The sequence below is a fragment of the Salvia hispanica genome, chromosome 4 (assembly GCF_023119035.1).
Source record: "Salvia hispanica cultivar TCC Black 2014 chromosome 4, UniMelb_Shisp_WGS_1.0, whole genome shotgun sequence".
Taxonomy (NCBI): domain Eukaryota; kingdom Viridiplantae; phylum Streptophyta; class Magnoliopsida; order Lamiales; family Lamiaceae; genus Salvia; species Salvia hispanica.
Window position 1 is genome coordinate 55,002,022 of NC_062968.1, and position 27,867 is coordinate 55,029,888.

General features: G+C 34.4%; 1 protein-coding gene across 4 annotated transcripts; it reads right to left on the reverse strand.

Annotated features, from left to right (window-relative positions):
• Positions 1 to 3,408: 3,408 nt before the first annotated feature.
• On the reverse strand, positions 3,409 to 13,577 carry LOC125219746 (putative disease resistance protein RGA3). Of its 4 annotated transcripts, XM_048121793.1 has the most exons (4): positions 13,440 to 13,577; positions 10,845 to 10,924; positions 6,040 to 8,536; positions 5,642 to 5,928 (listed from the first exon to the last, which is right to left on the reverse strand). In XM_048121793.1, the coding sequence occupies exons 3-4, from the start codon at positions 8,489 to 8,491 to the stop codon at positions 5,642 to 5,644; spliced, it is 2,739 nt and encodes a 912-aa protein (XP_047977750.1). In that variant the 5' UTR covers positions 8,492 to 8,536; positions 10,845 to 10,924; positions 13,440 to 13,577. The 4 variants fall into 4 exon arrangements, 3 of the variants coding, with proteins under 3 accessions (XP_047977750.1, XP_047977748.1, XP_047977749.1); XR_007176204.1 differs by lacking the exons at positions 5,642 to 5,928; positions 6,040 to 8,536 and adding an exon at positions 3,409 to 3,480; XM_048121791.1 differs by having other exon boundaries at positions 5,642 to 8,536.
• Between the last annotated feature and the right edge of the window lie 14,290 nt (positions 13,578 to 27,867).

Consider the following 27,867-nt stretch of genomic DNA (forward strand, 5'->3'; position numbering starts at 1 on the left):
GATTTGTGTTCGATGGGATTTGAAATTTTTCCAAGGTGGAGATTTGTTGAAGTTTGTCTAAGCCTACAAACTTTGACTTTTTTTGTCGAAATTTTACAATCCCACATCGGTGGGTATTAGAAAGTTTGGGGTGGGTGTTGCCTATAAAAGGAGCTCACCCCCCTCCATTTTGTAAAGTACCTCAAATATTGCGTTCTCTTCTCTGTTTAATATAATCGGGCTCTGCAGAGGGTGCTCGGAGACGTAGGCAATTTGGCCGAACTCCGTTATCAAAGTTTCGGGTTTGTTCTTTCTTTATTATTTATTTTGTTCTGCATTTATTTCTGGGTTTGCTTTCTGCTGTGATACTGTATTCAATATTATTTGCGGGTTTTGTAGTAGTGTTTTGTACACCGACTGATAAATTCTGTTCGGAGTTTGGTAATTGAGAGAGGACAGTGTCCCCACCAGTCTTTCCAAAGAATTTATCTGGGGAAGTAATTTTATCAAGATAAACCCCATTGGGTTAACTCTAAAATTACTGAATCGGTTCATTTCATTATTTGAGAGAAAATTTGTTCGGTTTTCTCAACAGAAGACACAAGAATACAAGTTTTTTTAGTTAACTAGTTATGATTATAGTAACGTACGTGTTAATTTTAATAATTTGAAGAGAAAGTTATGGAAGCACTAATATATTGAAAAACCTAAAACGACAGAGGGCGAAGCGCCTCGTGCACACTACGCGACTCTTGAGGCCGCTCGGGTTGTTAAAAAAAATCACAGTGTTTGGAGAAGGTCAGCTTCGATTTGGTAACACGGCGACATTGGTGGCCATGATTCACAGATTTTGCTTCGATATTAAGTTAAGTACGCTATAATTTAGAGACCTAATTAATTGGCTTATCGACGAAAAATAACTGAATAAAATAGTTGGCATTCGTCCAACACCTTGGTCAATGGTTTCGAGCCGGGGTGGTTGACCGGCCCAATTGAAGGTTGAACCATTGATTGAAAGTGATATAATTGTGGTTAAGAATTGTTGGATGAAATAGAAAGTCACTTGATGATGTCAAATGAATGAGACATGGAAGCTTTGGTTGCTCTAAGGGATTGTGAGACTATGATCAGGATTCCATAACCATAGTTGAATAGGATTTGCCATGTGGATATGTATATATGTGGAGAAGAGTTGGAATCAAACTCAAGTGAAAAAAATTCAAGAATTTCATTAAGAGGAGGGTTATCCACACTTATATAAATAAGAAAAGATTGAAAAAATTTAAATAGAGCAAGAGTTGGATCGTAGAGATGATTCAAGTGAAGTACAGAGTCTTCGCATGACGATCATGCAAGAAATGACAAGGTTGGGTGAAGTATAAAAGATTTTGGAGTTTAGAGAAATAGACACAAATGAAGAATATGTCAAAATATGTTGAAATTGGTGGACTGGCTAGTTAGTGATTTCAGGCTTAGCCCGAAATGACCATCAACAGTTCCGAACCAGTGTTGGATCTGGCCGGATAATTCGTTTTGGTTCAGCAATGAATCACTACCATCAATCAAACGATACTTAATTATCAAATTGTCCTCTATTTTGGAGTTATCTGAACTAAAATAACTTAATAAAATATATGTTCTAATTATATTTTGTCTTATTATGTTCTCGATCAAATTGTCCCTAAATATCAAACTAAACAACGAGAAGCAAATTGGAGCAATTTAGGACTGAAAAAGATATTGGTTTCAGTTTTTACCATGCATCACTATCATCATATAAATAGTAGTACTATTATAATTGAATTATTCAGCATTAATTACTATGCAAAACAACGAAAATAAGCAATCTAATAACCAAAATTCTGGCACTTATACTCATATGGTTATACCCAATGTTTTAAAAACCGGATCGTCCGGTGAACCGGTGAGGCTACTGGTTCACGATTCAACCGGTTCGACCGGTTCAATCACTGGTCGAACCGTTTTACCTTGCAAATATATATATAATTAAATATATCCTTACAAAGTACTCCCTCCGTCCCAAGGTATTAGACCAACTTTCCTTTTTGGGATGTCCCAACATATTAGACTCGTTTCCTTTTTTAGCAAAAAACATCTATCTTATTTTATTCTCCACCTACTTTTTCTCTCTTCTCTCCCCTAATTTTTCCCTCTCTCATACTTTACTCTCTCCACTTTAACTATTTAAATATCAATTCCTTAAATCATGTGCCCAAAAGAAGTGAGTCTAATACTCCGGGACGGAGGGAGTATATTAAATTTAATGAGTGATAAATTATAATTAGTACTACCTCCGTCCACGAAAATTCGTCCCGATTTGACCAGGCACGGGTTTTAAAGAAATGTAATGAAAAGTGGGTTGAAAAAGTTAGTGGATTGCGGGTCCTACTTTTATATATTAGTTTTATAATAAAATGTGAGTAGGAATGAGATAGTGGAATATGGGGTCCACTACCAAAAATGGTAAAAGTGAAATGGGACAAATTTTGGGGGACGGACGGAAATAGAAAACTGGGACAAATTTTCGTGGACGGAGGTAGTAATATATAACAAAAACATATACTATTAAACTTTGTATATAAATTAAATGTGAAAAGTATTTAAAATAAGTGAATGACAAAATTTAAATAATAACTAAATACATAAATTATTAATTAGAATAACTAAAAAAGTACAATATTTTTCATATATAAATAAATAAAATTTATATTAATTCAAAAATGTTTATGTGGTGAAATAATATTATAGACAATATATAAAAATAAACATGAATTTTTAGTTAATTTGGATAAATATATACTATATTAGTATTATTAGTTAATACATAAATTAAACATGATTTATTAATAAGTTTGGAGTATTATTTATTAAATATGGAGTAATAAACTATGTTAATAATATATATACTACAATATTAAATCTTAGGTAAAATCTATTATTTATATACATTATACAAATAAAAGTAAAATTTAGTGAGGGATAGTTAATATTAAGCATATCACAACTAATAATAATTATTTAAAAGTATAAAATTAAACACAAATTATTAATTTGTGTGGACAAAAATTTACAGGTTTAATGCATAACAAAAATTAATGCTTCTAATATTTCATTCAAGTACAAGTGGTGGAGTGGTAGTGATGTTGGTCTCTTGACTCATAGGTCATGAGTTCAACCCCTACCAAACTCAAATTTAACAAAAATTTTAAAAACTAGAAAACCGGTTTACGGTTCTCGGTCAAACCAGTCGGTCCGGTCTAATTTTTAAAACACTGGTTATACCTAAGGCTCTAAGCCTCTAAATATAAATCATTAATATTAAAACATGATTATTTGAACTTTCAGTACAAATAAAATTAAGAACACTAAAGACTTAAAATTAAAGAGCAAATAGAGCGACATACCTGCACGGCCGGCAAGTGGCAGCTACTATGGTTGTGTGACGGCGGACAGTGACGACGATGACATACGATTTTGGAGCTGCTTTTTTTTTAGATAAAATCGTAGCGTTAGAAAAATTAGAGTAGAAAGGAGTAGGAGTGTAGGAAATCCGCATTGAAGTTTAACGGCTGACTAAATAAGGACTCTGCCATCTACTTTGAAAATTTATTATACAAATTACAATGGCAGCTGGGAACATGCAACTCATCAACATTAATTAATTTGAGCATCATTAGACATTAATTATACTTATATTGTTCAACTAGCCTAAATCAAATTCAACCACATGCCCACATGTAATTCTTCAACGCTATCACCATTAATTAGTAGAGTATAAATAAATAGATAATACTAATACTAATAATATAAAAAATGTTATTGTCTATGTCACTACGCGAGTCGAACCAATGAACTGCTTTTGTTTATGAACGAAATTGAATTCATTGTAGATTTTCACGATTAAAGTGAATGGGTCTATCATTGCCTATAAAAAGTTTGATTGAGTCAAACAAAATATAATTATGATAGTATTAAAGAAGTAGTAATAATAGAGTTGGTTGGTGGAATGTCCAACAAATTTTAAGATTATACTATCATAAAGATAGATATCAAGTCAATGTTAATCTTTGGATATGGATTACTTATAAAGATAGATATCAAGTCAATGTTAAGATTATACTATCATAAAGATAGATAATTTTTTGTTTCGATATGATTTGGAATATAGCCTTAAGTAATTTAGAGACCTAATTAACTGGCTAATCGACGATTCACGGATGAAAAATAAGTGGATAAAATAGTTGACATTTGTCCAACACCTTGGTCAATGGTTTCGAGCCAGGGTTGACCGGCCCGATTGAAGTTTGAACAATTGGTTTCAGATTGAATGGATCAACACTAATTAGTAATTACTATAAGAAAACAGCAATGATAAGCAATTGAACAGCCAAAATTCTTGAACATATGCATGTAGGATATCGTTGGAATTCTTATGAAATTATGTTTAATTTGATATATGTTATATGAATTTATAGTTTTGGGATTTCTTTTAAAAGTTAGTTATAACTAAGCATGTAGTTAATTGACATTAATATTCCTATTGATATTTTTTTGGAATTAATCCTATGGTCTTATTGAGTTTTTCGTTGATCTTATTGACATTTAGAGATTGATGATCTAAGCCCTTAATATAAATATCTAATGACTATTATTTAATTGTACTTAGTAATTAAATTATGAATTAGCAATATAATCCTTCCTAGTAGCCCATCAATCATAAATGGCGTGCATTTCTCAATTAGTTTCTGGAGATCTTTTTGGATTTGTAATAGGCTAGTCTTAACAGCTGTATCAGACCTTTTCTGTCTGAAGCCAAACCGCACACACGTCCTGAACGTGTCAGAGTAATTTTATATCATGTTTAGAAAAGGAACGTATGTAAATGGGTAGCATCCACTTCTCTTTGGGTTAAGTAGTTTTATCTCGTAGTGTAAGTATAAATAGGCAATGCCTTATGAATGAAAGGGATGTCTGATACAGCAGCAACACAATTTAAAAACAAAACCTAAACCATGGAGAACACAAAACGTTCACTCAAGGCCAGACCTCATTAAAACCTTCATGGCAAAAAAACCCAAAGGAAAAAACACCATGAAGGAAAAAGAGTATCCGTCTAATAAAAATTTAATCACAATCCCAAATTCAATCTCAAAAAAAGTAAAACAAAGAGAAAGACATAAATATTTTGCATTAGACCTATAGGCGAAGATGAAGTCAGGGATTATATTGGGATATGGATCTCCAAGCTGAACCTTCCTTATCCGCTCTGTATGTTTTTACTAGCTCTGATGAACCACTGATATCCATCGACATAAAAGACAAGGAGACCTTACCCAGCAGGCGATGCGGCAGCTTCTTCAAACGCTCACATGATTCGATAGTCGACTCAGTGAGACATGGCATGAGGGAGATGGCCGCATAATCTTCTTCTTCCTCCATTATGTCCTCCCACTCCTCCCATTCGGAGCACTGCTCAAACGACAGATAATCGAGTTTAGGAAATGCAACAACTTCACTACATGAATATTCTATTCCTAAAAACTCTCGTCCAACAAACATCAATCGCTTCGCTCCTCTAATATAGAGAACTTCCAAGAAAGGTAGTTTCCCCATAGCCGGCAATGATGACACCTCATTCAAATCAGTAGGATGAATATATTTTATAGAGTTGAGGGGTGATGACATCAAATGCGCAAGCCTGGAGCCCCTTATAATCATAGATTGACAGTGTCTCCAAGTTGTAATGGGGCACGAGAGCTTCAAGTAGCTCCATCCACATTGATGATGATGACTGCTCTGTCTCATTCATCTCATTCTTGAAACATATACGGAGAGATTCGAGATTAAGGACTGTATCTAGTTGTGCTTGTCGAGCTTCCTCTACCAATTCCACCATTTCACTCATACTACTCCAGTAGATTTCCAGATCTAGAGATTCAGTAAAACAAAGGTATAATTTTTTCAGTAATCCCAACTTGTTGTATTGACTTCCTACTTTGAACTTGCTCAGTCCCAGTGTACAAAGATTACTCAACTCACCTAATCCTTCTGGCAAATAGTCGATATCAATGTATGCAATCCTCAAGATTTGCAATTCAACCAAACTACACATGCTCTCTGGTAACTCCTTTAGTTCTCCATTCCAACTTAAGTCGAGTTCTCTTAACTGCACCAAATTCCCAATTTGTTGTGGAATCACTTCTAGAGAGCACCGTGATAAGTCTAGAGTTCGCAATTCAACCAATTTACACATGCTCTCTGGTAACTCCTTCAATCTTTTATTCGAACTTAAGTCAAGTCGTCTTAACTGATCCAAATTCCCAATTTGTTGCGGAATCACTTCTAGAGAGCACCATGATAAGTCTAGAGTTCGCAATTCAACCAATTTACACATGCTCTCTGGTAACTCCTTTAATTCTTCATTCCAACTTAAGTCAAGTCGTCTTAACTGCACCAAATTCCCAATTTGTTGTGGAATCACTTCTAGAGAACAGTCTTCTAAGAAAAGAGATTGCAATTCAACCAATTTACACATGCTCTTTGGTAACTCTTTTAATTCTTTATTCCCACTTAAATTAAGTCGCCTTAACTCAACCAAATTCTCAATTTCTCGTGGAATTTCTGTTAGCTTGCAATATGATAAGAGAAGAGTTTGCAAGAAATAAAGCCTACATATGATTTCAAAGTCATCCTTTGACAATATAGTCCAACTACAATCCAACCATCTCAAGTGAATTAACGTTTCTATTCCTACTGGAATAAGACTGTTAATTCTCTTAATTCTTAACACCCTTAGACTTTTCATGCAATCACAAACTTGACAACTTTTGTCCCTTCCATCGACAGGAGGTCCGTAGGACCACGATAGACTTCGATATTCTTGGACATGAGAAACCAATGAAGAATCACAAACTTGACAACTTCTCACCTTGTCATCATTATTCCTAAGAAATCGAGCAAAATCATGTACTATATCATGCATTTTACACCATTCTATATGCTCCCCTGACTTGTTTTTTTCAATGTCTTGAAACAAACAACGCATTGCTAAATTCTCCAAGTACTCTCGCCCTTCGAGTTCCACTGTACCAGTTCCCCGAACACAGGGCAAATAACCTTGCGCCATCCACTCTTCTATCAGAGTCTCCGCATGAATTCGGTGATCTTTAGGATAGACGGCACAATATGAAAAGCAACGCTTGAAAGTTGGAGACAGTTCATTGTAGCTTAAAACCAAATGAGGAAAAAGCTCTACTTCTACCTTTTTCAATTGCCATATTTCACTCTTCTCTATATGTTTCCATCCATCCAAATCCTTGAACTGCAAAAGTGTTCCCAAAACAATTGCAGCAAGGGGCAATCCATTACACTTGCTAGCTATTTTCTTGCCAAAAACCTCAAACTTTCCACATTCCTCATCACTCTTTCCTGGAAGAGACGTGTCACGCAATAAAGACCAACATTCTTCTTCACTAAGCTTATTTGGGTGATACATATCATCGTCTAAGGTACGGAACATCTTAGCTACTGTTTCCTTTCTCGTTGTCACCAGAATTTTACTACCTGATGCACCACATTGGAGACTTATTTTCAAAGGCTCCCACCTGGTGTTGTCTTCTGTCCAAACATCATCAAGTATCAGAAGAAACCTTTTTCCTGAAATGGATGCTTCTAGCTTTTTTAATACCAGTGACAATTGGTTGGAGTTTGGAGGAATCGTTTCTATTCCCACTTCGTTAACAATTCCTATTGCAATCCTAGCCACGTCAAATGGATCAGAAACACAAATCCATATCCTTAGTTCAAAACAATCCTTCACTCGTTTATCATTATAAACAAGTTTGGCGAGAGTTGTTTTCCCAAGTCCCCCAGTTCCAACAATAGACAAGATTTGGGTGTCACCACCATTGAGCATTAGTTTCCTCACTATGTCTTCTTTTTTCTTATGTATATCCTCCCCATGCACCTTCGTCAAGTCGACAAAATGTGTGGATTGCACTCGCCAAGGTGTGGGCACTGGATCAGTTGCGGACGATGAGATGACAAAATTAAATTCATTTCTCTCTTTGTAAATCTGTTCAAGCATAGCTTTCACAGTTTCTATTTTCTTGGCAATATCACGACGGACAGAAACTTTCTTGAAACATAAACAAGAAGATCTGATGAAGGAGCATCCTATCTTTTGCTTAGTAGGCTCGGGCTCAGCTGAACCTTCCATCTTATCTTTGAGAAGAGAATAGTTCCATTCATCCAAAATATCGTCCATCTCATAGGCTGTAGCTTCGAGCTTCTTCAACCAACTTTTGACGCTATTATCTTTCACTCCTCTCTTTTCTGCATCATCCAACACCTCTCGGATCGTCTTGAGCTTCTTGGAAAGAAAAAGAAGCTCGTCCTTCACGCCTCTGACCAAATTGACTTCATACCAAATCTTATCTTCTAAGATAGTTGCAATTCTCCCCACCACTTCTGAAATTATAGCATCCGTCATTTATGTTTTTTTTTCCTTCCTTAAATTATCTCCTCTTGATTTATCCTGGAAATCAATCCAATGGTTGGATTTAGATAAGTTACGCTACAGGGGAGTGATCAATTGTTAACTTATCATTTAATTGCTAACTACAACTAATTTAAAGCCATAGGATTTTAGAAAATGTGTGGTCTACAATTTGTCACGTGTAATTTTCGTTTTTATTAATTAAATCGAAAAAGATAAAAAAAACTCCAAATTAGGGTTTTGGATGAAAATGTCAATATAGTGTTCCGAAAATATCAACACAATGCTTTGAGAATGCCAACACAATGCTTTAAGAATGTTAACCCATTGCTTATATTGACATTCTACATGTATTATATTGACATATTTTATATAGTACTATGTTGACATTTCTGCTTGTACGAAAAAATTAAAAAATTTCGAATTTTTTTTCAAATTTTGACGTCGGAACATATGCATGTATGATATCGTTGGAATCCTTATGAAATTATCTTTAATTTAATATATTTTATATGAATTTAAAGTTTTGGGATTTCTTTTAAAAGTTAGTTATAATTAAACATGTAATTAATTGACATTAATACCCCTATTGATATTTTTTAGAATTATTCCTATGGCCTTATTGACGTTTTTAGTTGATCGTATTGACATTTAGGGATTAATGATCTAAGCCCTTAATTTGAATATCTAATGGCTATTATTTAGTTGTAGTTAGCAATTAAGATATGAGTTAGGAATATAACACTCCCATTACACTACTACAGTTTTATTCTTTGTGGGAAATACATTCAGATCTTTTTTAGAATTAATATAATTGAATTTATATTTTTTCTTAATTTAATGAATTCGGCAACACAACCTTTTCTCAAGGGTCGGAAAATTATGCTATATAAAACGAAAAAATGAATGAATCAATGGAGAAGATTCGGGTGCAACTTATAGAGAAGATCAACATTTTGAACAAATATCTCCACCGGCTTGGAAAATTATCTAGAATATTGCATGAATATCTTTTTTCCAAAATGATGCTCATTGAGGAGAAATTGAGATGAACTTGAACCTAGTTGCATTGGATTTACCAGAATTTGTAAGAGAAGTGTCTTGAGTTTGGTGTTTTGGGAGAAGTTTTTGGGTAAAAGGAGTCAAATCAAGCTCAAATGAAGGTTCCAGAATCACAAGGAAATAACGAAGAAGACGCAAGAGTACTAGTGGTAAAGAAGATATTCTCCCATGATAACAATTTGGTTAGATGGAAAAAAAAAAAAAAAAAAAAAAAAAAAAAAAAAACAATTTGGTTAGATGGAGAAGCGTCAGCTTCATTTCGGTCACGACGACAGTGGTAGCCGTAATTCATAGATTTAGTCTCGATATGATTTGGACTAAAATATTCAGTTATGATAGTACTTTAGAGATCGTAATAACTAAACCGGCTATTCATGGGCCAAGAATTTTCTGAACCAGAATGGGAACCGGACAAAATAGTTTTGAGACAGGATTGATGTTACAGACTCAATTTCCACATCGGTGGTAAGAACAACTAGTGTGGAGTATATAGACCAAATGAACTTTCTCTCCTAAGAGACTAGTTTTTTGGGATGAGTTCTCCTATTTGAAATGTACCAACATGGCCATAACCAACGAGGACATTGGCCCTTAAAGGAGGGTCGAATGTTATAGACTCAATTTCCACATCGGTTGTGAGAACAACTGGTGTGGAGTATATAGACTAAATGGGTTATCATTCCTAATAGGCTAGTCTTTTGGGACGAATTCTCTTATTTGGTTTGTATTAATTCCGTTCTCTTATTTGGTATGTATCAATATCAATTGGCCGATGATCCGATTCAAGGTTGAACCGTTGATTTTTAACCATGCATCAGTATCATCATTTAATGACTATCATTAACACCAATTACTAGTATTAAAAAAAACAATAATAATAAAAATAATAATAATCTAACTGAATTACCAAAGTTCTTGCACCTATACTAATATGTTTATACCGAAATAATCTTTAATACTCCCTCCGTCCCCCATAATTAGTCACCATTTGATCCGGCACGAGTTTTAAGAAATGTAATAGAAAGTGGGTTGAAAAGATTGGTGGCATGTGAGTCCTATTTTTATATGTTAGTTTTATAATAAAATGTGAGTGAGAATAAGTTAGTGGAATATGGGGTCTATAACCAAAAATGGTAAAAGTGAAAGGTGACAAATTTTTAGGGACGGGCGTAAAAGGTAATAGGTGACCAATTTTTAGGGACGGAGGGAGTATTAACATACGATTATTTCAAATTCAGTAAAAATAAAATTAAGAACAATGAAGACTGAAAAGAGCGGGACTTACCTGCACGGCTGGCAAGTGGCAGCTACTATGGTTGTGTGGCAGCCGACGGTGACGACGAGCGGGAGGTGTTTTGGAGCAATCTAGTAAGTAATAGAGATAGTTTAAGGTTAGCTGAACAAAATCTATACATACAGTGCCAGCTGGCAACCAACTCATCAACATTAATTAATTAGGAATGCAATAAATATAGTGATGCAGAGACGACTGTTGAAATATGTTATAATTGTGAGACGACTTTGGACGAACAAGCGTCTAAAGCTTTGAAGCATTACGAGGAAGAAGCCCTCTTCACCAACAACCAACGACAGAGGAGTGCAACATAGAGACGAAATAAGTGGCAAAACTAGAAGATTTGATTGAAAGTGATATAATTCTGGCTATGAGTTGTTATTGTTGGACGAAATAGAAAGTCACAACGATACTATGAGGATTTGGTTGCTCTAAGTGAAGAAGAGTTGGGTTATGATACTATGAGGATTCCACAACGATACTTGAAGATGATTGCCATATCGATATATATGTATATATGTGGAGAAGAGTTGGAATCAAACTCAAGTGAAAAAAGAAAGCTATATTTTGTTGCTAGAAAATTCAACATGAGTTGGATCATAGAGATGATTCCGGTGAAGAAATGACAAGGCTGAGTGAATTAGAAAAGATTTTGGAGTCTACGGTCTCCAAAATCAAGCTAAAAAAATGGACTTCAAAAATGCAAATGTCGGACGGATCAATATTTCGATAGTTGAAAAAGAAAAGATTTTTAGAATCAGAATCAAATGAAGAATTGTGTCAAAATATATTTCTTGAAGAGTGCATAAGGAGAAGAAAGTTGGTGTAGAGGGGAAGGAGTATTGAACAAATATCTCCTTCTACTTTAAAAAATTACTATATGGAAAGCATGAATATCCTATTTGCTTAAATAAAAAATTCGGTTCGTGTATTAGGAAACCAACAATATCATATTTTTCTTATAAAAGTGAAATCCCACGTATTCAAATTTCTACATGTTTATCAGTGTATGTTTAAAGTACCTATATTTTGCAAAATTTTCAACGAATAATAAATCAACACTATTTAGTGATGACTTGGGCCAGACCTCAAGAGTCGAGAAGTATGCACGAGGCACTTCGCCCTCTTGATTTTGGCTCTTCAAATATTGGTGCTTCCATGGCTATCTTATTATTAATAAAATTAATACTTTAATATAATATGACTAGGTAAGCAAAAATCTTAATTTTTTAAAAAATAAATCAAGCATAGTTGTCCAAATCTCTAGGTAAACAACTAATTAAAACAAAATATTGTATAAGAACTTACCAAAATAATGATGGAAAGTAGAAATGAGGCCTAAATGTGTATTCTAGCTTTAAAAACAACGATACTATTATAATTAAGAATTCAACAATAATCAACTTAATAACAAAAATTCTCGCACCTATCCTCATTAGGGGTGGGTAAACGGTTCTCGGTTATTCGGTTAACCGAGAACCGAACCGAAACCGGTCGGTTATCGGTTAACCGATAACCGAAAATTATCGGTTTCGGTTCGGTACCGGTTTTCATTTAAAATATAATTCGGTTATCGGTTATAACCGATAACCGAAAAAAAAACCGAATAAACCAAAAATATAAATAATAATATTAAATACTATAAAAATACTTAAATATCATAAATAAATTTGATATTGAAGTGGGACAATTAATCATCCCAGATATGAGAAATACGCCAAAATCCTTATTAAGAATTAAGAATGGCCCATAATATTAAATAGCAGTGTTACATTAATTTAAATTTAGTCTATCAATATTTATAACAAGAAGTCTCTTATTCTGTTTCTTTAAAAATCAATGTTGGAATAGTAAGTGTCTCTCTTTAGCCTATTCATTTTTATTGTGTCTCTACATAACTTTCATTTTATTGTGATTGTATACATATTAAATTATTAATCTTTCATTTTTATAGCATTTCTTAAATTCTTAAACTATCTTTTGAAGTTTGAATATTTGAAAGTTATATTATACAACAATAAATACTTATAAATGACGATAAGGAACTTAATGTAATTTCAAACACATATAACTTCATTTGCTAATTTCTACAATTTACATGCCTACATCAACTATCAACTAGAAACTTAAGATGAGAGTTAGAATAGGAGAAGCAAACGTGGAAATGGATTTGTCCCCCATCGGACATGAAACTAATGATAGAAGAAGAAATTGTTATAAATTATGATGAGTGATGGTTGCCTAAGCTTGAAAATTTTGTACCCCGGGTTATGTAATCCACCAACTAAAACCCCAATTAGTTTACATGTGATTATTTTGATTTTGATTTCGGTTTTATTTCAAGAACCGATTAACCGACCGGTTATAACCGAACTAACCGATTTTTTCGGTACCGGTTCCGGTTATTTTTTAGGTTCAATTTTTTTGTCGGTTAACCGACATGTCGGTTCGGTTATTAACCGAACCGACCGAATACCCAGGCCTAATCCTCATGAGATCATACCTCCAATAATATTCAATACATGATTATTTAAAATTCATTTTCATTAAAATTTAGGCAATAAAAGACTGAAAAGAGCGACTTACCTGCAGGCGGCAGCTACTAATACTATGGTTGTGCGACGGCGGTGACGACTGGCGGCGGCCGATGACGCGTGGCAGCCTCACGGTGCGTTTTGGACTAATTCACAAATAGTAGCAGAAGTAATAGAGATTAAGTTTGAGATTAGCTAGGTTGAATGAACAAAATATGTTTTTGGTGCCTAATCGGAAATATATAAAACAGTGTGGACAACCAAGTCATCAACATTTATTAATTGGAGACTAATCATATTTTATTATACTCACATCACATGATTTGAATTGTCAATTGCCCTATCATCCTATATAAATTTCTAAGAAATTGCCGACAACCAGCTCATCAGCATTAGTAAATTAGAGATTAATCATACTCCGTATTTAATTGAACTGCTACGCCAAACTCAAAGTCAATCACATGCTCACATGCTTCAATTATCAACGCGTTCATATTTAATAATTGGGTTTTTGGCTTTTTAAACCAAAACCTTTCCCCGAATTCCGGTTTTTGCCATGAACTATGAGATTTGTTTTTAAAACCACGAACTTTCATTTCGTTAGGATTTTTCCCTGGCGGGTCAACGGCGAAATCCGGGTTGTCTACGTGTCAATTTTAATCCTATTTGTCATTAACGGCCAGGTCGCCCACTGCCAGGACATCCGCACGGCACGCCCAAAACGAGGACGCCCAAAAGCGACCTCCTCACCTACCTACCTGAGATAGAACGAAGACGCCTGATTTCGAAGTGAGCGGATGAACGAAGATGCCGGAATTCGATTTTAGGGTTTAATTGGCTGGCTGAATTCGATTTTAGGTGAGTTGGGTAATGTTTAAATGTGATTGAGTCTTAAAACGACGTCGTTTTAGGGTCCTATATCCGGCGTCCATGTCATTTTTTCGACAACTTCTCTACCAGAAATGTGTTATTCGGGTCGGTTGGGAAAATCCTAACGAAATGGAAGTTCGTGGTTTTAAAAACAAATCTCATAGTCATGGAAAAAACCGGAATTCGGGTAAAGGTTTTGGTTTAAAAAGCCAAAAACCCTTAATAATTTTGGCAACAAACATATATATAATCTCATTTAATCTGGACGCATACAATATTTAATTCAACATAAATTTCATTTTATCCCTTTTTTGCTAGAGAATAAGATTTTTGAAGGCTAACAAATATCTAACAACCCAATTGTTATTTGTTCGTTAACCATTCCATAAATTTTACGAGCTAGGATAAAAATCCATTATTCTACTTTTTTTGCTTTTCATATGTATTAACTTCATTCTGTTTTTATTAATAGAGTAAAGGCCAAAATTGGTCCTGAACATATGGTCATTTTACCTTTTTGGTCCTAAACATTATTTTTGGATTTTTTGGTCCTGAACATATGGAAATTTGATCATTTTGGTCCTTCACATTTCAAATCGGATTTTGACTAAATTGGTCCTCCCGTCAATATTTCCGTTAAAACTAACGGTCAACGGGTTTAATCCCGATTTTGACTAAATTAAACTTTTAATAAATTACTTACTCCCTCTTCTGTCGGCGGCGGTGGTTTGTTTGGTGGTGTGTTCGATTGCAGCGGCGAAGGGGTCGACGTCGTCTCTGGATTTGTGGCGGGGGAGAATATGTTCTTCCGCGACGAGCGTGGGGATTTGGGGTAGGATTTGGTGGGGGAATTGGAGAGGAAGTTGAGGTGGCGGGGAGGGGGTTTGAGGGGCTTGATTTTGCCGGCGTGGAAGAGCTCATCGGCGGGGAGGGGGCAGAGGGGAGGTGGCCGCTGAAGTCGAAGGCGAAGTTGGCGTCGTCGAGGTCTTGATCGGCGTCGCCGTAGTTGGATTTGGGGGTGCCGGGGGTGGATTCCCAGAGGAAGGGGATGGCAGCAGTGGGGCTGGTGGGGGCGCTGTAGAAGGAGGAGGAGGAGATTGGGGAAGTGTGGTGGTGGCTGACGTTGGAGGGCGGCGCGGAGAGGCTGTGGCTAAGGGCGCAGAGGGGTAGTAGTAGGAGGAGATCGGTGGCGGAGACGGGGAATTGTTAGGGTTGGAGCCGCTGCAGGGAAGGGCGGGTGGTGGCGGTTGTGCGGCTGGAACTCAATCGTCGGCACAGCGGTGGGGGAAAAGCGTGGGTTTATTAAATTACCATACTTATATGATAGTAATTTATTAAAATAATTAAGAATATAATTATAGAATAAGTAATCAAAATTACATCTTTAATTGGTCAAAATCGGGATTAAACCCGTTGACCGTTAGTTTTTAACGGAAATATTGACGGAGGACCAAAATGATCAAATTTTCATATGTGCAGGACCAAAAAATCCAAAAGATAATATTTAGGACCAAAAAGGTAAAATGACCATATGTTTAGGACCAATTTTAGCCTTTACTCTTATTAATAATTAGTTGGTTTGTTTCGTTTATATTTTGGTGAAGGTGCTAGAAAATAGGCCCCGTTTAGTTTTCATTCTTTTTTCAAAGTTATTTCAGAATAATGTCGGTAAGTTTTATGTCTCACATATGTGACATGATAGAATTTTAAATAGAATTGGATTTTAGTATAATACATATATTTGGTACAAGACATATTTTTACCCTAATTAATTAACTAGGGTTTTGATCTATGAAAACCAGATTTAAATGCAGAAACGCAGAACCATATCATATGTAGGGCATTTTTAGGTCATAGTTAGTTTATTTTTAGGTCATGCTAATAAAGCATGACCTAAAATGATCTTAACATGACATTAATCTCAAATATTATAATATGACCTAAAACTGCTTAATTATGACCTTCCGTATTTTTGGTTAATTATTGACCATTAGATCATCTAATCTTAGGGCTAACATTTGGGCTGCATTTCTGGATTTAAACACATACTTATTTTGATCATCTCCCTATATATATATATGTGTGTGTGTGTGTGTGCGCGCGCGCGCGCGCGCGCCGATTGATTGCCAATAAATGGAAAAGATTGATTGCATAATCTTTTTATGGAATGAATATTCATTCCCTTGGCCATCAAGTAAAAGAAACGTGCATATATATTATTAAGATTTGATTAGAATTGATTGTGATCAATTAGTAATATTAATAGACGAAAGATTATATTCTTGGTCAATTAGAAATGTATTTACTAATTATTTTGGGCCTCTTTGATGGAAAGGGCTTTTAGGGTTTTGATTATTAGGGTTTGTCCTCTCTCTGCCTAAAAATACAAGTGTGGTGATCCCATCAAATCACACACTATTACAGAGAACACATAAACGAGGGAAAGAGAGAGAAACAAATCCTTGGAGTTGGAGTTGTGCTACTACACCAAAGAAATTCCGAGGAAGTTCTCTGTCTTCCCCAATCGCTTCCGCTATGGATCGTCAAGGTATGTTTCGATCCTATTATGTTTATGGTTTTACGTGAAATACATGATTTTCGAAGATCTTGCTTTATTTATATTCAATTATGTATTCTTGAATATATGATGATAAATAATGTCCAACAATGTCACATTTAATTGAACTCAATTGTAATTTAATTTTAAACAAAAAAATATTGCTATTGCCTATTGCATATTATTTTTTATTTTTTAATTTTATAAAATCGTGTGAACATAAAATGATTGGTTGAGTTTTCTTGGAGGCATGCTCATTGCCCTCTAATAAATTAATAGAGGTAAAACCAATTTTATAATACTAGCAATAGTAATAATAGAGTTTGAAGATTAGGTAAAACCAACATTGACAACTACTCAACACTAATTAATTAGAGCATCATTAGATACTAGTAATATTTTATTGAACTAGTTCGCCACAATCGTCTTGCACATGCTCACATGCACAATTCATCCATAATAAGTTTGGCCAAACACATTTTTAGCCCCTATCCGTTGAAGATACATAAAGTACCAAACATAGCACAAAATTAAATATATTATTTTAGTTATATTCTTAAAAAGTTTACATTTTTGTTGTAGGAGTATATTATTCTGATTAATGTTTATAGGAGAAGATCAAGTAAACACCTATTCAATGTTTTATATAAGACAAGATAGATTACACGCTTTAAATGAAGAAACAAAATCGAGTAAATTTACATTTTTGCAAAGACCAAATTGCCTAAAAACATCTATCAAATTTCATCAAATTCTAGTCAGTTTTCTAAAACTTTTGAAAAATAGTTTTATTTCTATAAATGGAAAATTTCTCTCTCCTCTCTTTTACTTTACTTATATTTTCACCATATCTCTCTTATTTTACCCACTTTTTCTCATTCTCTCTTACTATTTACTAATTTCTCATTAAAACTTGTCTCGTTCATAAATGAGATTATTTTTTTTTGAACGGACGGAGTAACAAAATATGCGTAATGTTCAACCCATTAAATTTTGAGTTAGACTTACTCATTTACCTAAGTTACGAACTAATCTACTTTGAATTTAATTGGATTACAAATTCCTTAATCCAATAATAAATATTCATATTTCGAATTGGCTAACGTGCTAATGAAATTTAAAGCTACTATACTAGTGATGGGGTTTGGTGCCCCTTCACAGCGGAAGACTTGTATAAAGCAAATAAATCAGACATAGATCTATTTGACCGATTATGCGATTAATCAATTCACATGTTAAACAGATAATTGCACGCTAGAACGCAAATAATTCATGCTCAAAGATAGTAAATCCTAAAACATGAATTTTGCGGTTTAGAGTTACCGATTTTGATTCTCCAAAGAATCGTCGATTGCTCGCGCCTTCTCCACGTGATGATCTTCAATACTAAACCACGGATCTTCTCTCTGGTTCCCGAACTGTATCTCAATATCAGGATGGGCTGATCTCATCAAAATACTAGGACTCGAATAAAGAAGACAGAAAATTCCTCACGGAGGAGGAGCTGAAAATTTCGTTCTCCTTCCTAGAGAGAAGGGACGAAAATTTCATGTGAATGAAAATAATAATTGTTCTGTCTCATTTATTCTCCTATTTATATTAAGTTCCTTTTGGGCCCAGACAGGGATCTATGGAAGGTTTTGGATATGAGCTCCCCCAATTAGCTTTTTACTAATTAAATTGAACTCACAATTTAATACAAGCTTATATTGGAATATTACGAGCAGCCACTACCGAAGTAATATTGAACTCTCCCCATCCAAATCCGAAATTACAAGTAATCCGGGTTTCCACTTTGTTTATTATTTATTTCCTGCGCTTAAGATATAAATGTCCATTAATTACTTAATGTTTGCTACGGACTTAATTAATTAACATCTTATTAATTCCAAGAGTAGACTTAGCAAGAAACATTTATTTATTATTCATAAAGTAATAAAACTCCAACTGGCCAGTTTTCCGAATAATAAAACCTTGTTCGAGCTCCTCTTGAGGACATTATCAAACCGAGACTCACCTCGCGCACGTTCCAACATAATAGCAATCCTAGCACCGCTAGATATTAATCACCACTACCCAATATATCAGGATTATTGGGTTGCGAAAAACCCGCACCATTTGATAAGTCAAAGTAGTGCATAATCAATACCGTATGCTCAATGCTAATATATGTAGATTAAGAAATAGTATTTTATCAAGACCTAGTCTTTCAGTAGATAGCATAAAGACACGTCTTGCTGTTAGATCCGTTCAGTGCTATACCACATTAATGTCATCTTATTTCGGTAAGGCTTAGAAATATGCGGACTGACATTACAACCTTTCACGATAGGTAGCCAAAGCCTATCTAGGTTGTGAAATTCATCTTTTTCTTTTGCAAAGCATTGCATAGATCTGACCGTGTTACCTTACAATGGACGCCGCCCACAACCGGACTACTAAGCAAAAGACTTAGACTTTGTTTGCTTCTTATACATTTAAATGGTTATAAAACATCTTATAAATGCACAAGCAAACACAATGTAATAATAGTGATAATACTGAATCGGGTTAAAAGTGGATTGTAGAGTTTTACGTATACAAGCAATATTCTATTCGCGCGAAACTGCTCGAAACATGCTTTCAGTATACCAATCCTAACAATCTCCCACTTATACTCAAAACATGCTTTCGAGTATACCCATTGCCAAAAACTCTCCCACTTATACACAAAGCAGGTATTGATACTAGATATATCGAACTACCATTCATTTCACAAGGTGAAAGAAAAATCTGCTTGGTTGTTCTCTGATTATATCTTTTTCACCATAATGTCTTTGTTGCGTACTTGATCTTTAATTAATTTCATCCCCATATGTGATTGTTTAGCTTAATAAACTCGTGTGTCACTCGAGTTAGCCTTCACTAGAGTAATTTAAAATAATACTCATAGGCATACTCAAACTTACGATTAAAGCTATTAGGAAGATATTCCTAAATTAAACACATATTTAGAGGATGACTTACTCGATCACTGATTAGTCATAAAACTAAGTCAGTGTAACCCCAAGGACATTACATGAATGACCGGTAAACTAGAATATAGTTACTAGCCTTTCTCAAGCACTAGGGTATATTCATTACCTCAATCAAAATCCTTTGCCATGGTTAATATGATATATACTTGCTATGCAAAAACACAACTAATATCAAACTTAGTACACATTATAGCATACATGAGACATCTATCTCCAACACTAGTCTCATTATTCTTAATCTCACTAAGCGTCAAACGACACTTGACTAGAGACAAGACAATTTCATATTGAAAGGTATAAACCTTTTCATGGAATTTCTAATGCTAAAATGTTCCAAGCAATGTATAGATATAGGATTCCTAAGAGAATCTCAACATTCTTCTAGCAATGTAAAAGGACTTAGATGCTAAGAATGTAATTAGTTTCTCTTAAATCATTTATCTTAAACTGGGTAGACAACCAGTTTCCTACGCCAGATGCTAATCTTAGTTGTTTGCAACTTTTGTAGATTTCATCATCGTAGAGTACCAATAATACCATATGTAATGCATTTTCAACTTCCTTGTGCTTACAGCACTGCTATGGGCAAAAGTCAAATTCCAGACATTTGACAATTTTGATAAAACACATATACTCTGATTTAGATGCTTGCCTAAGACCACGAAGGTCTTTATAAGCTTCCAATCATGCGTTTCTTGCCCTTAATTACATATCCATTAGAATGTTCTAGTAGATGATTTCCTCAAGACTTCTATTTATAGAAGGCTATCTTGACAATCATAATACATACATTCTAATTTATGTAAGTTCTAATAGACAATAGGATCGAATAAATCCTGGCACAACGATAGCGAGAAGCTCTCTTTGGGCATAACCCATTGTCATTGTCTAGCCTTTTGAGATCCATATTTACACTTGCAAATATACTAGCTCCCACTGACTGACACAGCCTATAGGTAGTTTTGCAAGTCTTGTAAAACATGTTGTCTATCTTAGATTGTAGTTTGGAATCTATCACCTTTTCAAGGATGAATATCCAAATGAACCAATACTACATTGTAGCTAAAGGGATTATGTTCAAGTTGATCTAAGACTGAGTCTTACGACACTCTTAGACCCATGAACTTGTTATGTTCCTAAGAACACTCCCACTACGACCTGGTTCTCACAATCATAGGTAATGAAGTTGATTTTATTAGTGCAAAAGTTTCTAATGGTATGACTTCTTGGTAATGTGGAAAATCCGATATCTCTCTCTTTATTTTGAGAGTTATCACGCTGTTAGGCTTGTAGTTCATCTCTTGATCTTCATACAAGAATTATATCTTTGAAGATTACAGAACTTATAACCTTACATCATTTGGGACAAACCTTAAAACATGCCTTAGTACACAACTCCAATTTCTTGGACACTTTTCCAACACGTGTTGGAACAACATTACACCTTGAGATGTGCTAGACTAGAGACGCTCTAGTCCACAACTCGTGTTTTGTAGAAGGTATTGATGTTGGTAGTTTCTTTAATGTTTATCCCATCAATGATAAGATTTTAATGAGTACAACTCATCTCTTAATCAAACTTGTCTTAGAAAGACTTCGATTCCTTCTTTCATAACTATCCCATTCACTAGATGAATGCTTGGATCCGTTAATGGAGATTAGACTCCCACTACTGATCATAACCCTTTGCTTATCTTCTTATGGTGTAAACCATTAAGACTCGCTAGTCTTTCTATATTGCACTTTTATAAGTATTCTGAATCAAACGATTCTAACTCATAGTGCATCAAACAGACATTCTCGACTTTCAAGCTATTTAACAAACAAATTGTTAAAATCTTGATAGTCTAGATCAGTTCGAACAATTGCTAAGTATTTTCTTGGCCTTAAGACTAAGAGCCATAAATACTTTATCATTCCTTATTTAAGAAGTTGATGTGTTGTTTAATACTCAACCTTGTCGCAATTATTATTTTAATACTATGATGCCTTAAGCATCAACCATAAAACAATAGTTGAGCATTAATAGCTCCCACTGCAACAAAAAACTAACTGGATCAAGATCTCTTACTTAGAAGTTGCATTGTCATGTAAGTCATTGTCCTTCTATAAAATAGGTCAATCCAACTCACAAAGCATCTTTTCTCGCTTTAAACAAACTTCGATGACAATCCAGGCTCTCCCATTTCCATATCTAGTCTTTTGTTTTGAACTAGGACTTAAGAAAAATGCATCCTTTCTGAATTTGTCATCTATCATGTTACTTTCCTCTAACATTAACATAACGACTATTATTCTGAAGATTTTCTACTTTTCAGTTAAACCTTCGTGTAGTCATTTCTTGTTACTTTAGGCGATGACTTGTGTCAGAAACTATTTGAGTGATCAAAAGATTCTCAAAATATTCTGTTACTCTAGGATATTCCAATCGAATCATCTTGACAGATTCTATTGATATCCATCTTTCATCGTCATTAACCAAGACTTGTCGAGCTACTTAAAGGAAAATAGTTTGACCTTATTCCTCAAAGAGCTTGTCAAGTACATGCATAATGCATTCTCGAACATTCTTCGTGGAATTATGTCGAGGAAATGGAGGACATGAATCATTGAGTATAAACTCAAGGTTTTCAGCGATGAGAAACTTATCCATATTCGTTTCCGGTCTACATAATTTAGGCATTCGAGTTTTCTTTCTTTAAGGATCGCAGACAAATATTAAATGACATAATGAAGATTTGGCAAATAAACTTATTATCACATACTCATGCTCAATACATAATCACAAATAACCACAAAACAATTATGTATCTTACAACAACAAAATTAATAAATTGTATCCTCCTCTGGAGGTTAATACACATTAAAATTTTGACAATTTTACTGGTCACAACACCGACGCATCAATTGCTTCCTCCTTTGGAGGTTGATACGCCTAATCTTTGCCTAAGCATGACCATCAGATTTAGCATTACAGAATTTTATTTCTACAACACACTTCCATAACAATGTTCATGTGCTGACAACAAAACCAAGCTATCTCATAAATTCTTATTGAACCCTGAAACTCGCAGTTCCTTAGGATTATTGTCCCCACTCTGTAGGTGGCAATAATATTGGGAACCACTTTCTAGTTCATTCTATTTATTATTTGAGAAGTCCGCCCTTATGAACTTGCTGTTTTCATAGGATTATTGTCCCTACTCTGTAGGTGGCGATAATATTAGAAAATCGGCTTCACAAAATTTGGCAGACCAACCGATGGAGACCGTATACAACGCACTTGTTGTAATCATCACTTAGATATTTTGTATGGTTTTTGCATAATTATCACATAAGCAGATAAAGCAGATAATCCACTTAAAATAGATAAACACCAAATAAACAGATAAATCAATTTAATGCATGACATTTTAACACACATGATAATTATAAAAAATTATTTAATCTAGTCAAGGGAGAATCAATTAAATAATTATGTTTTATATTGGATAATAATTATCCAAATTTATTTAGGATTTATCAAGAAGATAGAGTTAACTATCTAAATCCATTTAGGATTATTCTAGATTTTATTTCGATAAAATCAAATCCTACAATTCAAGATAACGTTGATATAGGATTATCATTATTTAAATCGTACTAGGATATTACTAGATAGAAACAATCCCATCATAATCCTTAAGATAAAAATAAAATCCTATCAACCAAGATTTATACAAATCTTGATACTATTTAGAATAGACATCTAGAATATATCAAATATTACTTAGGATTTCTTAGATAAATAAATTTATCTAAATCCAATTAAATAAGGATTTTCTTATATATCATGTTTACCCTAATCTATCTAGGATATAAATCAAAAAGATAAGGATAACTTGGATTAATACTTATTTTAATCCATCTAAGATTTGTCTTAATAGATTTAAATCTATTCAAATCCATAGGATAAAAATAGATTAACATTAATATTAATCCTAATTCATCTAGGATTTATCTTGGAGGAAAATCCATATAAATCCACATAATCAAATAATATTATATTATAATTATTCAAATCTATCCAAGATTTATCTATGAACAAATCCATTTAAATCTATAAGATATGAATAAAATATTATATTATCACTATCCAAATCTATCTAGAATTTATCTATGAATAAATTCATATAAACTCATGGGATAAGAATAAATCCAACTAGGATTTGTCTAAGGACAAATTCACATTAATCCATAGGATATAAATAAAAAATTAGATTGTCAATATCCAAATTTAACTGTGATTCATCTAGGAATTAAATCCCTACAAATCCATAAAATAAGGATAAAATTTATAATTAATATATGATTTAATATAAAATCAAATCTTTTATAATATATAGAATCTACAAAAGATATATTCAAATCTTATTTCTAAATTATTCTTGAATTATTTCCAAAATTAATTCCAAGAGTTAGGAAACCTTAATTTAATTTTGGAAAGCGAAGTGATCTTGACCGAACCTGGCATGGCTCGGTTTGACTCCCACTGAATCCACAGCCGCTGACTTGTTTCCGGCAGCCCGTCCCTTGCAGGCGCCGCTGCTGCACGTGGACTCACGAGGACCTCCAGTCTGCTTCAACGCTGACTTTGTCATGCACATGCCTGATCTCTTGCGGTTATCTCCGCAAATCCCGAACAGACCGCCACGATTTCGAATCGAATTGGTTGGGTATATCCCGCAATTCATGTAACAGCAACGAAGAGGACAACTCCAATTTCCAATTCACGTACAATTAATGTACCGATATGATGAACATAGTTAATTGAAAAACAAACATTCACGTAATCACAATTTTTAAAAAAAAATAATGATTACAATACGTAAATCACGTCACAAATAAAATATGAAAAATTCAATTAACACCATGTAATCATTAAAGATTGGAATTGGATTCCATCGACCAAATTGATTTAAATTTGTTCGGCTTCGTCGCTTCTGCTTGTTCTTCGTATTCGAACAGATACGTAACCAATAAAACACGAACCGAACAAAGAAACGTATGTGTTCAAGCAACTCATATAACATGAAATTAATCCACGTAATCATAGCAAAAAAATTGGCTCTGATACCAATTGATGGGGTTTGGTGCCCCTTGCACAGTGGAAGACTTGTACAAAGCAAATAAATCAGACACGGATCTGTTTGACCGATTATCCTATTAAATAATTCACATGTTAAACAGATAATTGCATGCTAGAACGCAAATAATTCATGCTCAAAGATAGTAAATCCTAAAACATGAATTCTACGGTTTAGAGTTACCGATTTTTATTCTCCAAAGAATCGTCGATTGCTCGCGCTTTCTCCACGTGATGATCTTCAATACTAAACCACGGATCTTCTCTCTGGTTCCCGAACTGTATCTCGATATCAAGGTGGGCTGATCTCATCAAAATACTAAGACTCGAATAAAGAAGACAGAAAATTCCTCACGGAGGAGCTGAAAATTTCGTTCTCCTTCCTAGAGAAGGGACGAAAATTTCATGTGAATGAAAATAATAATTGTTCTGTCTCATTTATTCTTCTATTTATATTAAGTTCCTTTTGGGCCCAGACAAGGATCTATGGAAGGTTTTGGATATGGGCTCCCCCAATTAGCTTTTTACTAATTAAATTGAACCCACAATTTAATACAAGCTTATATTGGAATATTACGAGACCAGTAATATAGAACTCTCCCCATCCAAATCCAAAATTACAAGTAATCCGAGTTTCCACTTTGTTTATTATTTATTTCCGCGCTTAAGATATAAATGTCCATTAATTAATTAATGTCTGCTATGGACTTAATTAATTAACATCTTACTAATTCCAATAGTAGACTTAGCAAGAAACATTTATTTATTATTCATAAAGTAATAAAACTCCAACTGGCCAGTTTTCCGAATAATAAAACCTTGTTCGAGCTCCTCTTGAGGACATTACCGAACGAGACTCACCTCGCGCACATTTCAACATAATAGCAATCCTAGCACCGCTAGATATTAATCACCACTACCCAATATATCGGGATTATTGGGTTGCAAAAAACCCGCACCATTTGATAAGTCAAAGTAGTGCATAATCAATACCGTATGCTCAATGCTAATATATGTAGATTAAGAAATAGTATTTTATCAAGACCTAGTCTTTCAGTTGATAGCATAAAGACACGTCTTGCTGTTAGATCCGTTCAGTGCTATACCACACTAATGTCATCTTATTTCAGTAAGGCTTAGAAATATGCGGACTGACATTGCAACCTTTCACGATAGGTAGCCAAAGCCTATCTAGGTTGTGAAATTCATCTTTTTCTTTTGCAAAGCATTGCATAGATCTGACCGTGTTACCTTAAAGTGGACGCCGCCCACAACCGGTCTACTAAGCAAAAGACTTAGACTTTGCTTGCTTTTTATACATTTAAATGTTTATAAAACATCTTATAAATACACAAGCAAACACAATGTAATAATAATAGTGATTCTATTCGTGCGAGACTGCTCGAATAATACTGAATCGGGTTAAAAGTGGATTGTAGAGTTTTACGTATACAAGCAATATTCTATTCGCGCGAAACTGCTCGAAACATGCTTTTCAGTATACCAAACCTAACAACTAGTACATATACTCTATCCAAATTCTTTTATTAAAAATCAGTGCATTTTCCAAAGTTCATGTTCTTAGAAAAGGGGAGTATGTATTTTGGTAATCCTAATGATCCTATATGTACTAAAATTGAAAATATTCATTATTTAACAAAACCTAAACCTTGGAGAACACAGAACGATCACTCAAGGCCGAACCTCATTAAAACCTTCATGGCCAAAAACCCCAAAGAGAAAAACACCATGACGGAAAAAGAGTATCCATCTAAAAAAGATATACACAATCAAAGAAGAAAAATACATATCACAATCCCAAATTCAATCTCACAAGTAAAACAAACAGAAAAGCATAATAAATATTTGCATTAGACCTATGCGTGAAGTTGAAGTTTGGGATTATGTTGGGATATGGATCCCCAAGCTGGATCTTCCTTGCCCTCTCCGTATGTTTTTAGTAGCTCAGATGAACCATAGATACTCAAGTACTGCAAAGACGAGGAGACTTTATGCAGGAGGCGATGCGGCAGCTTCTTCAAACTCGTACAACCAGTGATAGTCAACTTAGTGAGACATGGCATGATGGAGATGGCCGCAGATTCTTCTTCTTCCTCTGTTATGTCCTCCCACTCCTCCCATTTAGAGCAGTAATAAAAATACAGATATTTGAGTTTGGGAAATGCAACAACAACATCCTCATCACCAGATGAAGATTCTATTCCTAAAAACTCCCGTCCAACCAACTCCAATTTCTCCACTTCCCAAATCCAGAGATTTTCCAACAAAGGTAGTTTTCCCATAGTCAGCAATGATGACACCTCACTCTAATCAGTCAAATCTATCTCTTTTATAAAGTTGAGGGTTGATGACATCCAATGCGGAAGCATGGAGCCCTTATATTCACTGATTTCCAGTTTCTCCAATTTGAAATGGGGCACGAGAGCTTCTACTACCTCCATCCACATTGATGATGATGATTGCTCCGTTTCATTCATCGTAACGTCGAAAGATAGTGAGAGTGTTTCGAGTTTTTGAAGGAGTGTCTTCAATTTCTCTTGTCGAGCATCCTCAACCAATTCCGCCATTTCACTCATACTACTTAAGTAGATTTTGAAATCTAGAGATCCAATAAGATGACGGTGTAAATTTTTCAGAAAACCCAACTTGTTGTACTGACTTCCAACTTTGAATGGACACAGTTCCAGTGTGTGGAGATTACTTAACTCACCTAATGCTTCAGGCACACAGTTGATATCAGTGCCTTTAATCTTTAAGATTTGCAGTTCAACCAAACTACAAATGCTCTCTGGTAACTCCTTCATTCCATAATTCCTACTTAAGTCAAGTTCTCTTAACAGCAGCAAATTCCCGATTTCTTTCTGAATCTCTTTTAGAAAGCAGCATTTCA

Excerpts from the sequence above, each read along its gene's own strand:
- LOC125219746 (XM_048121791.1), bottom strand. The coding sequence starts at position 8,491 with ATGACGGATGCTATAATTTCAGAAGTGGTGGGGAGAATTGCAACTATC.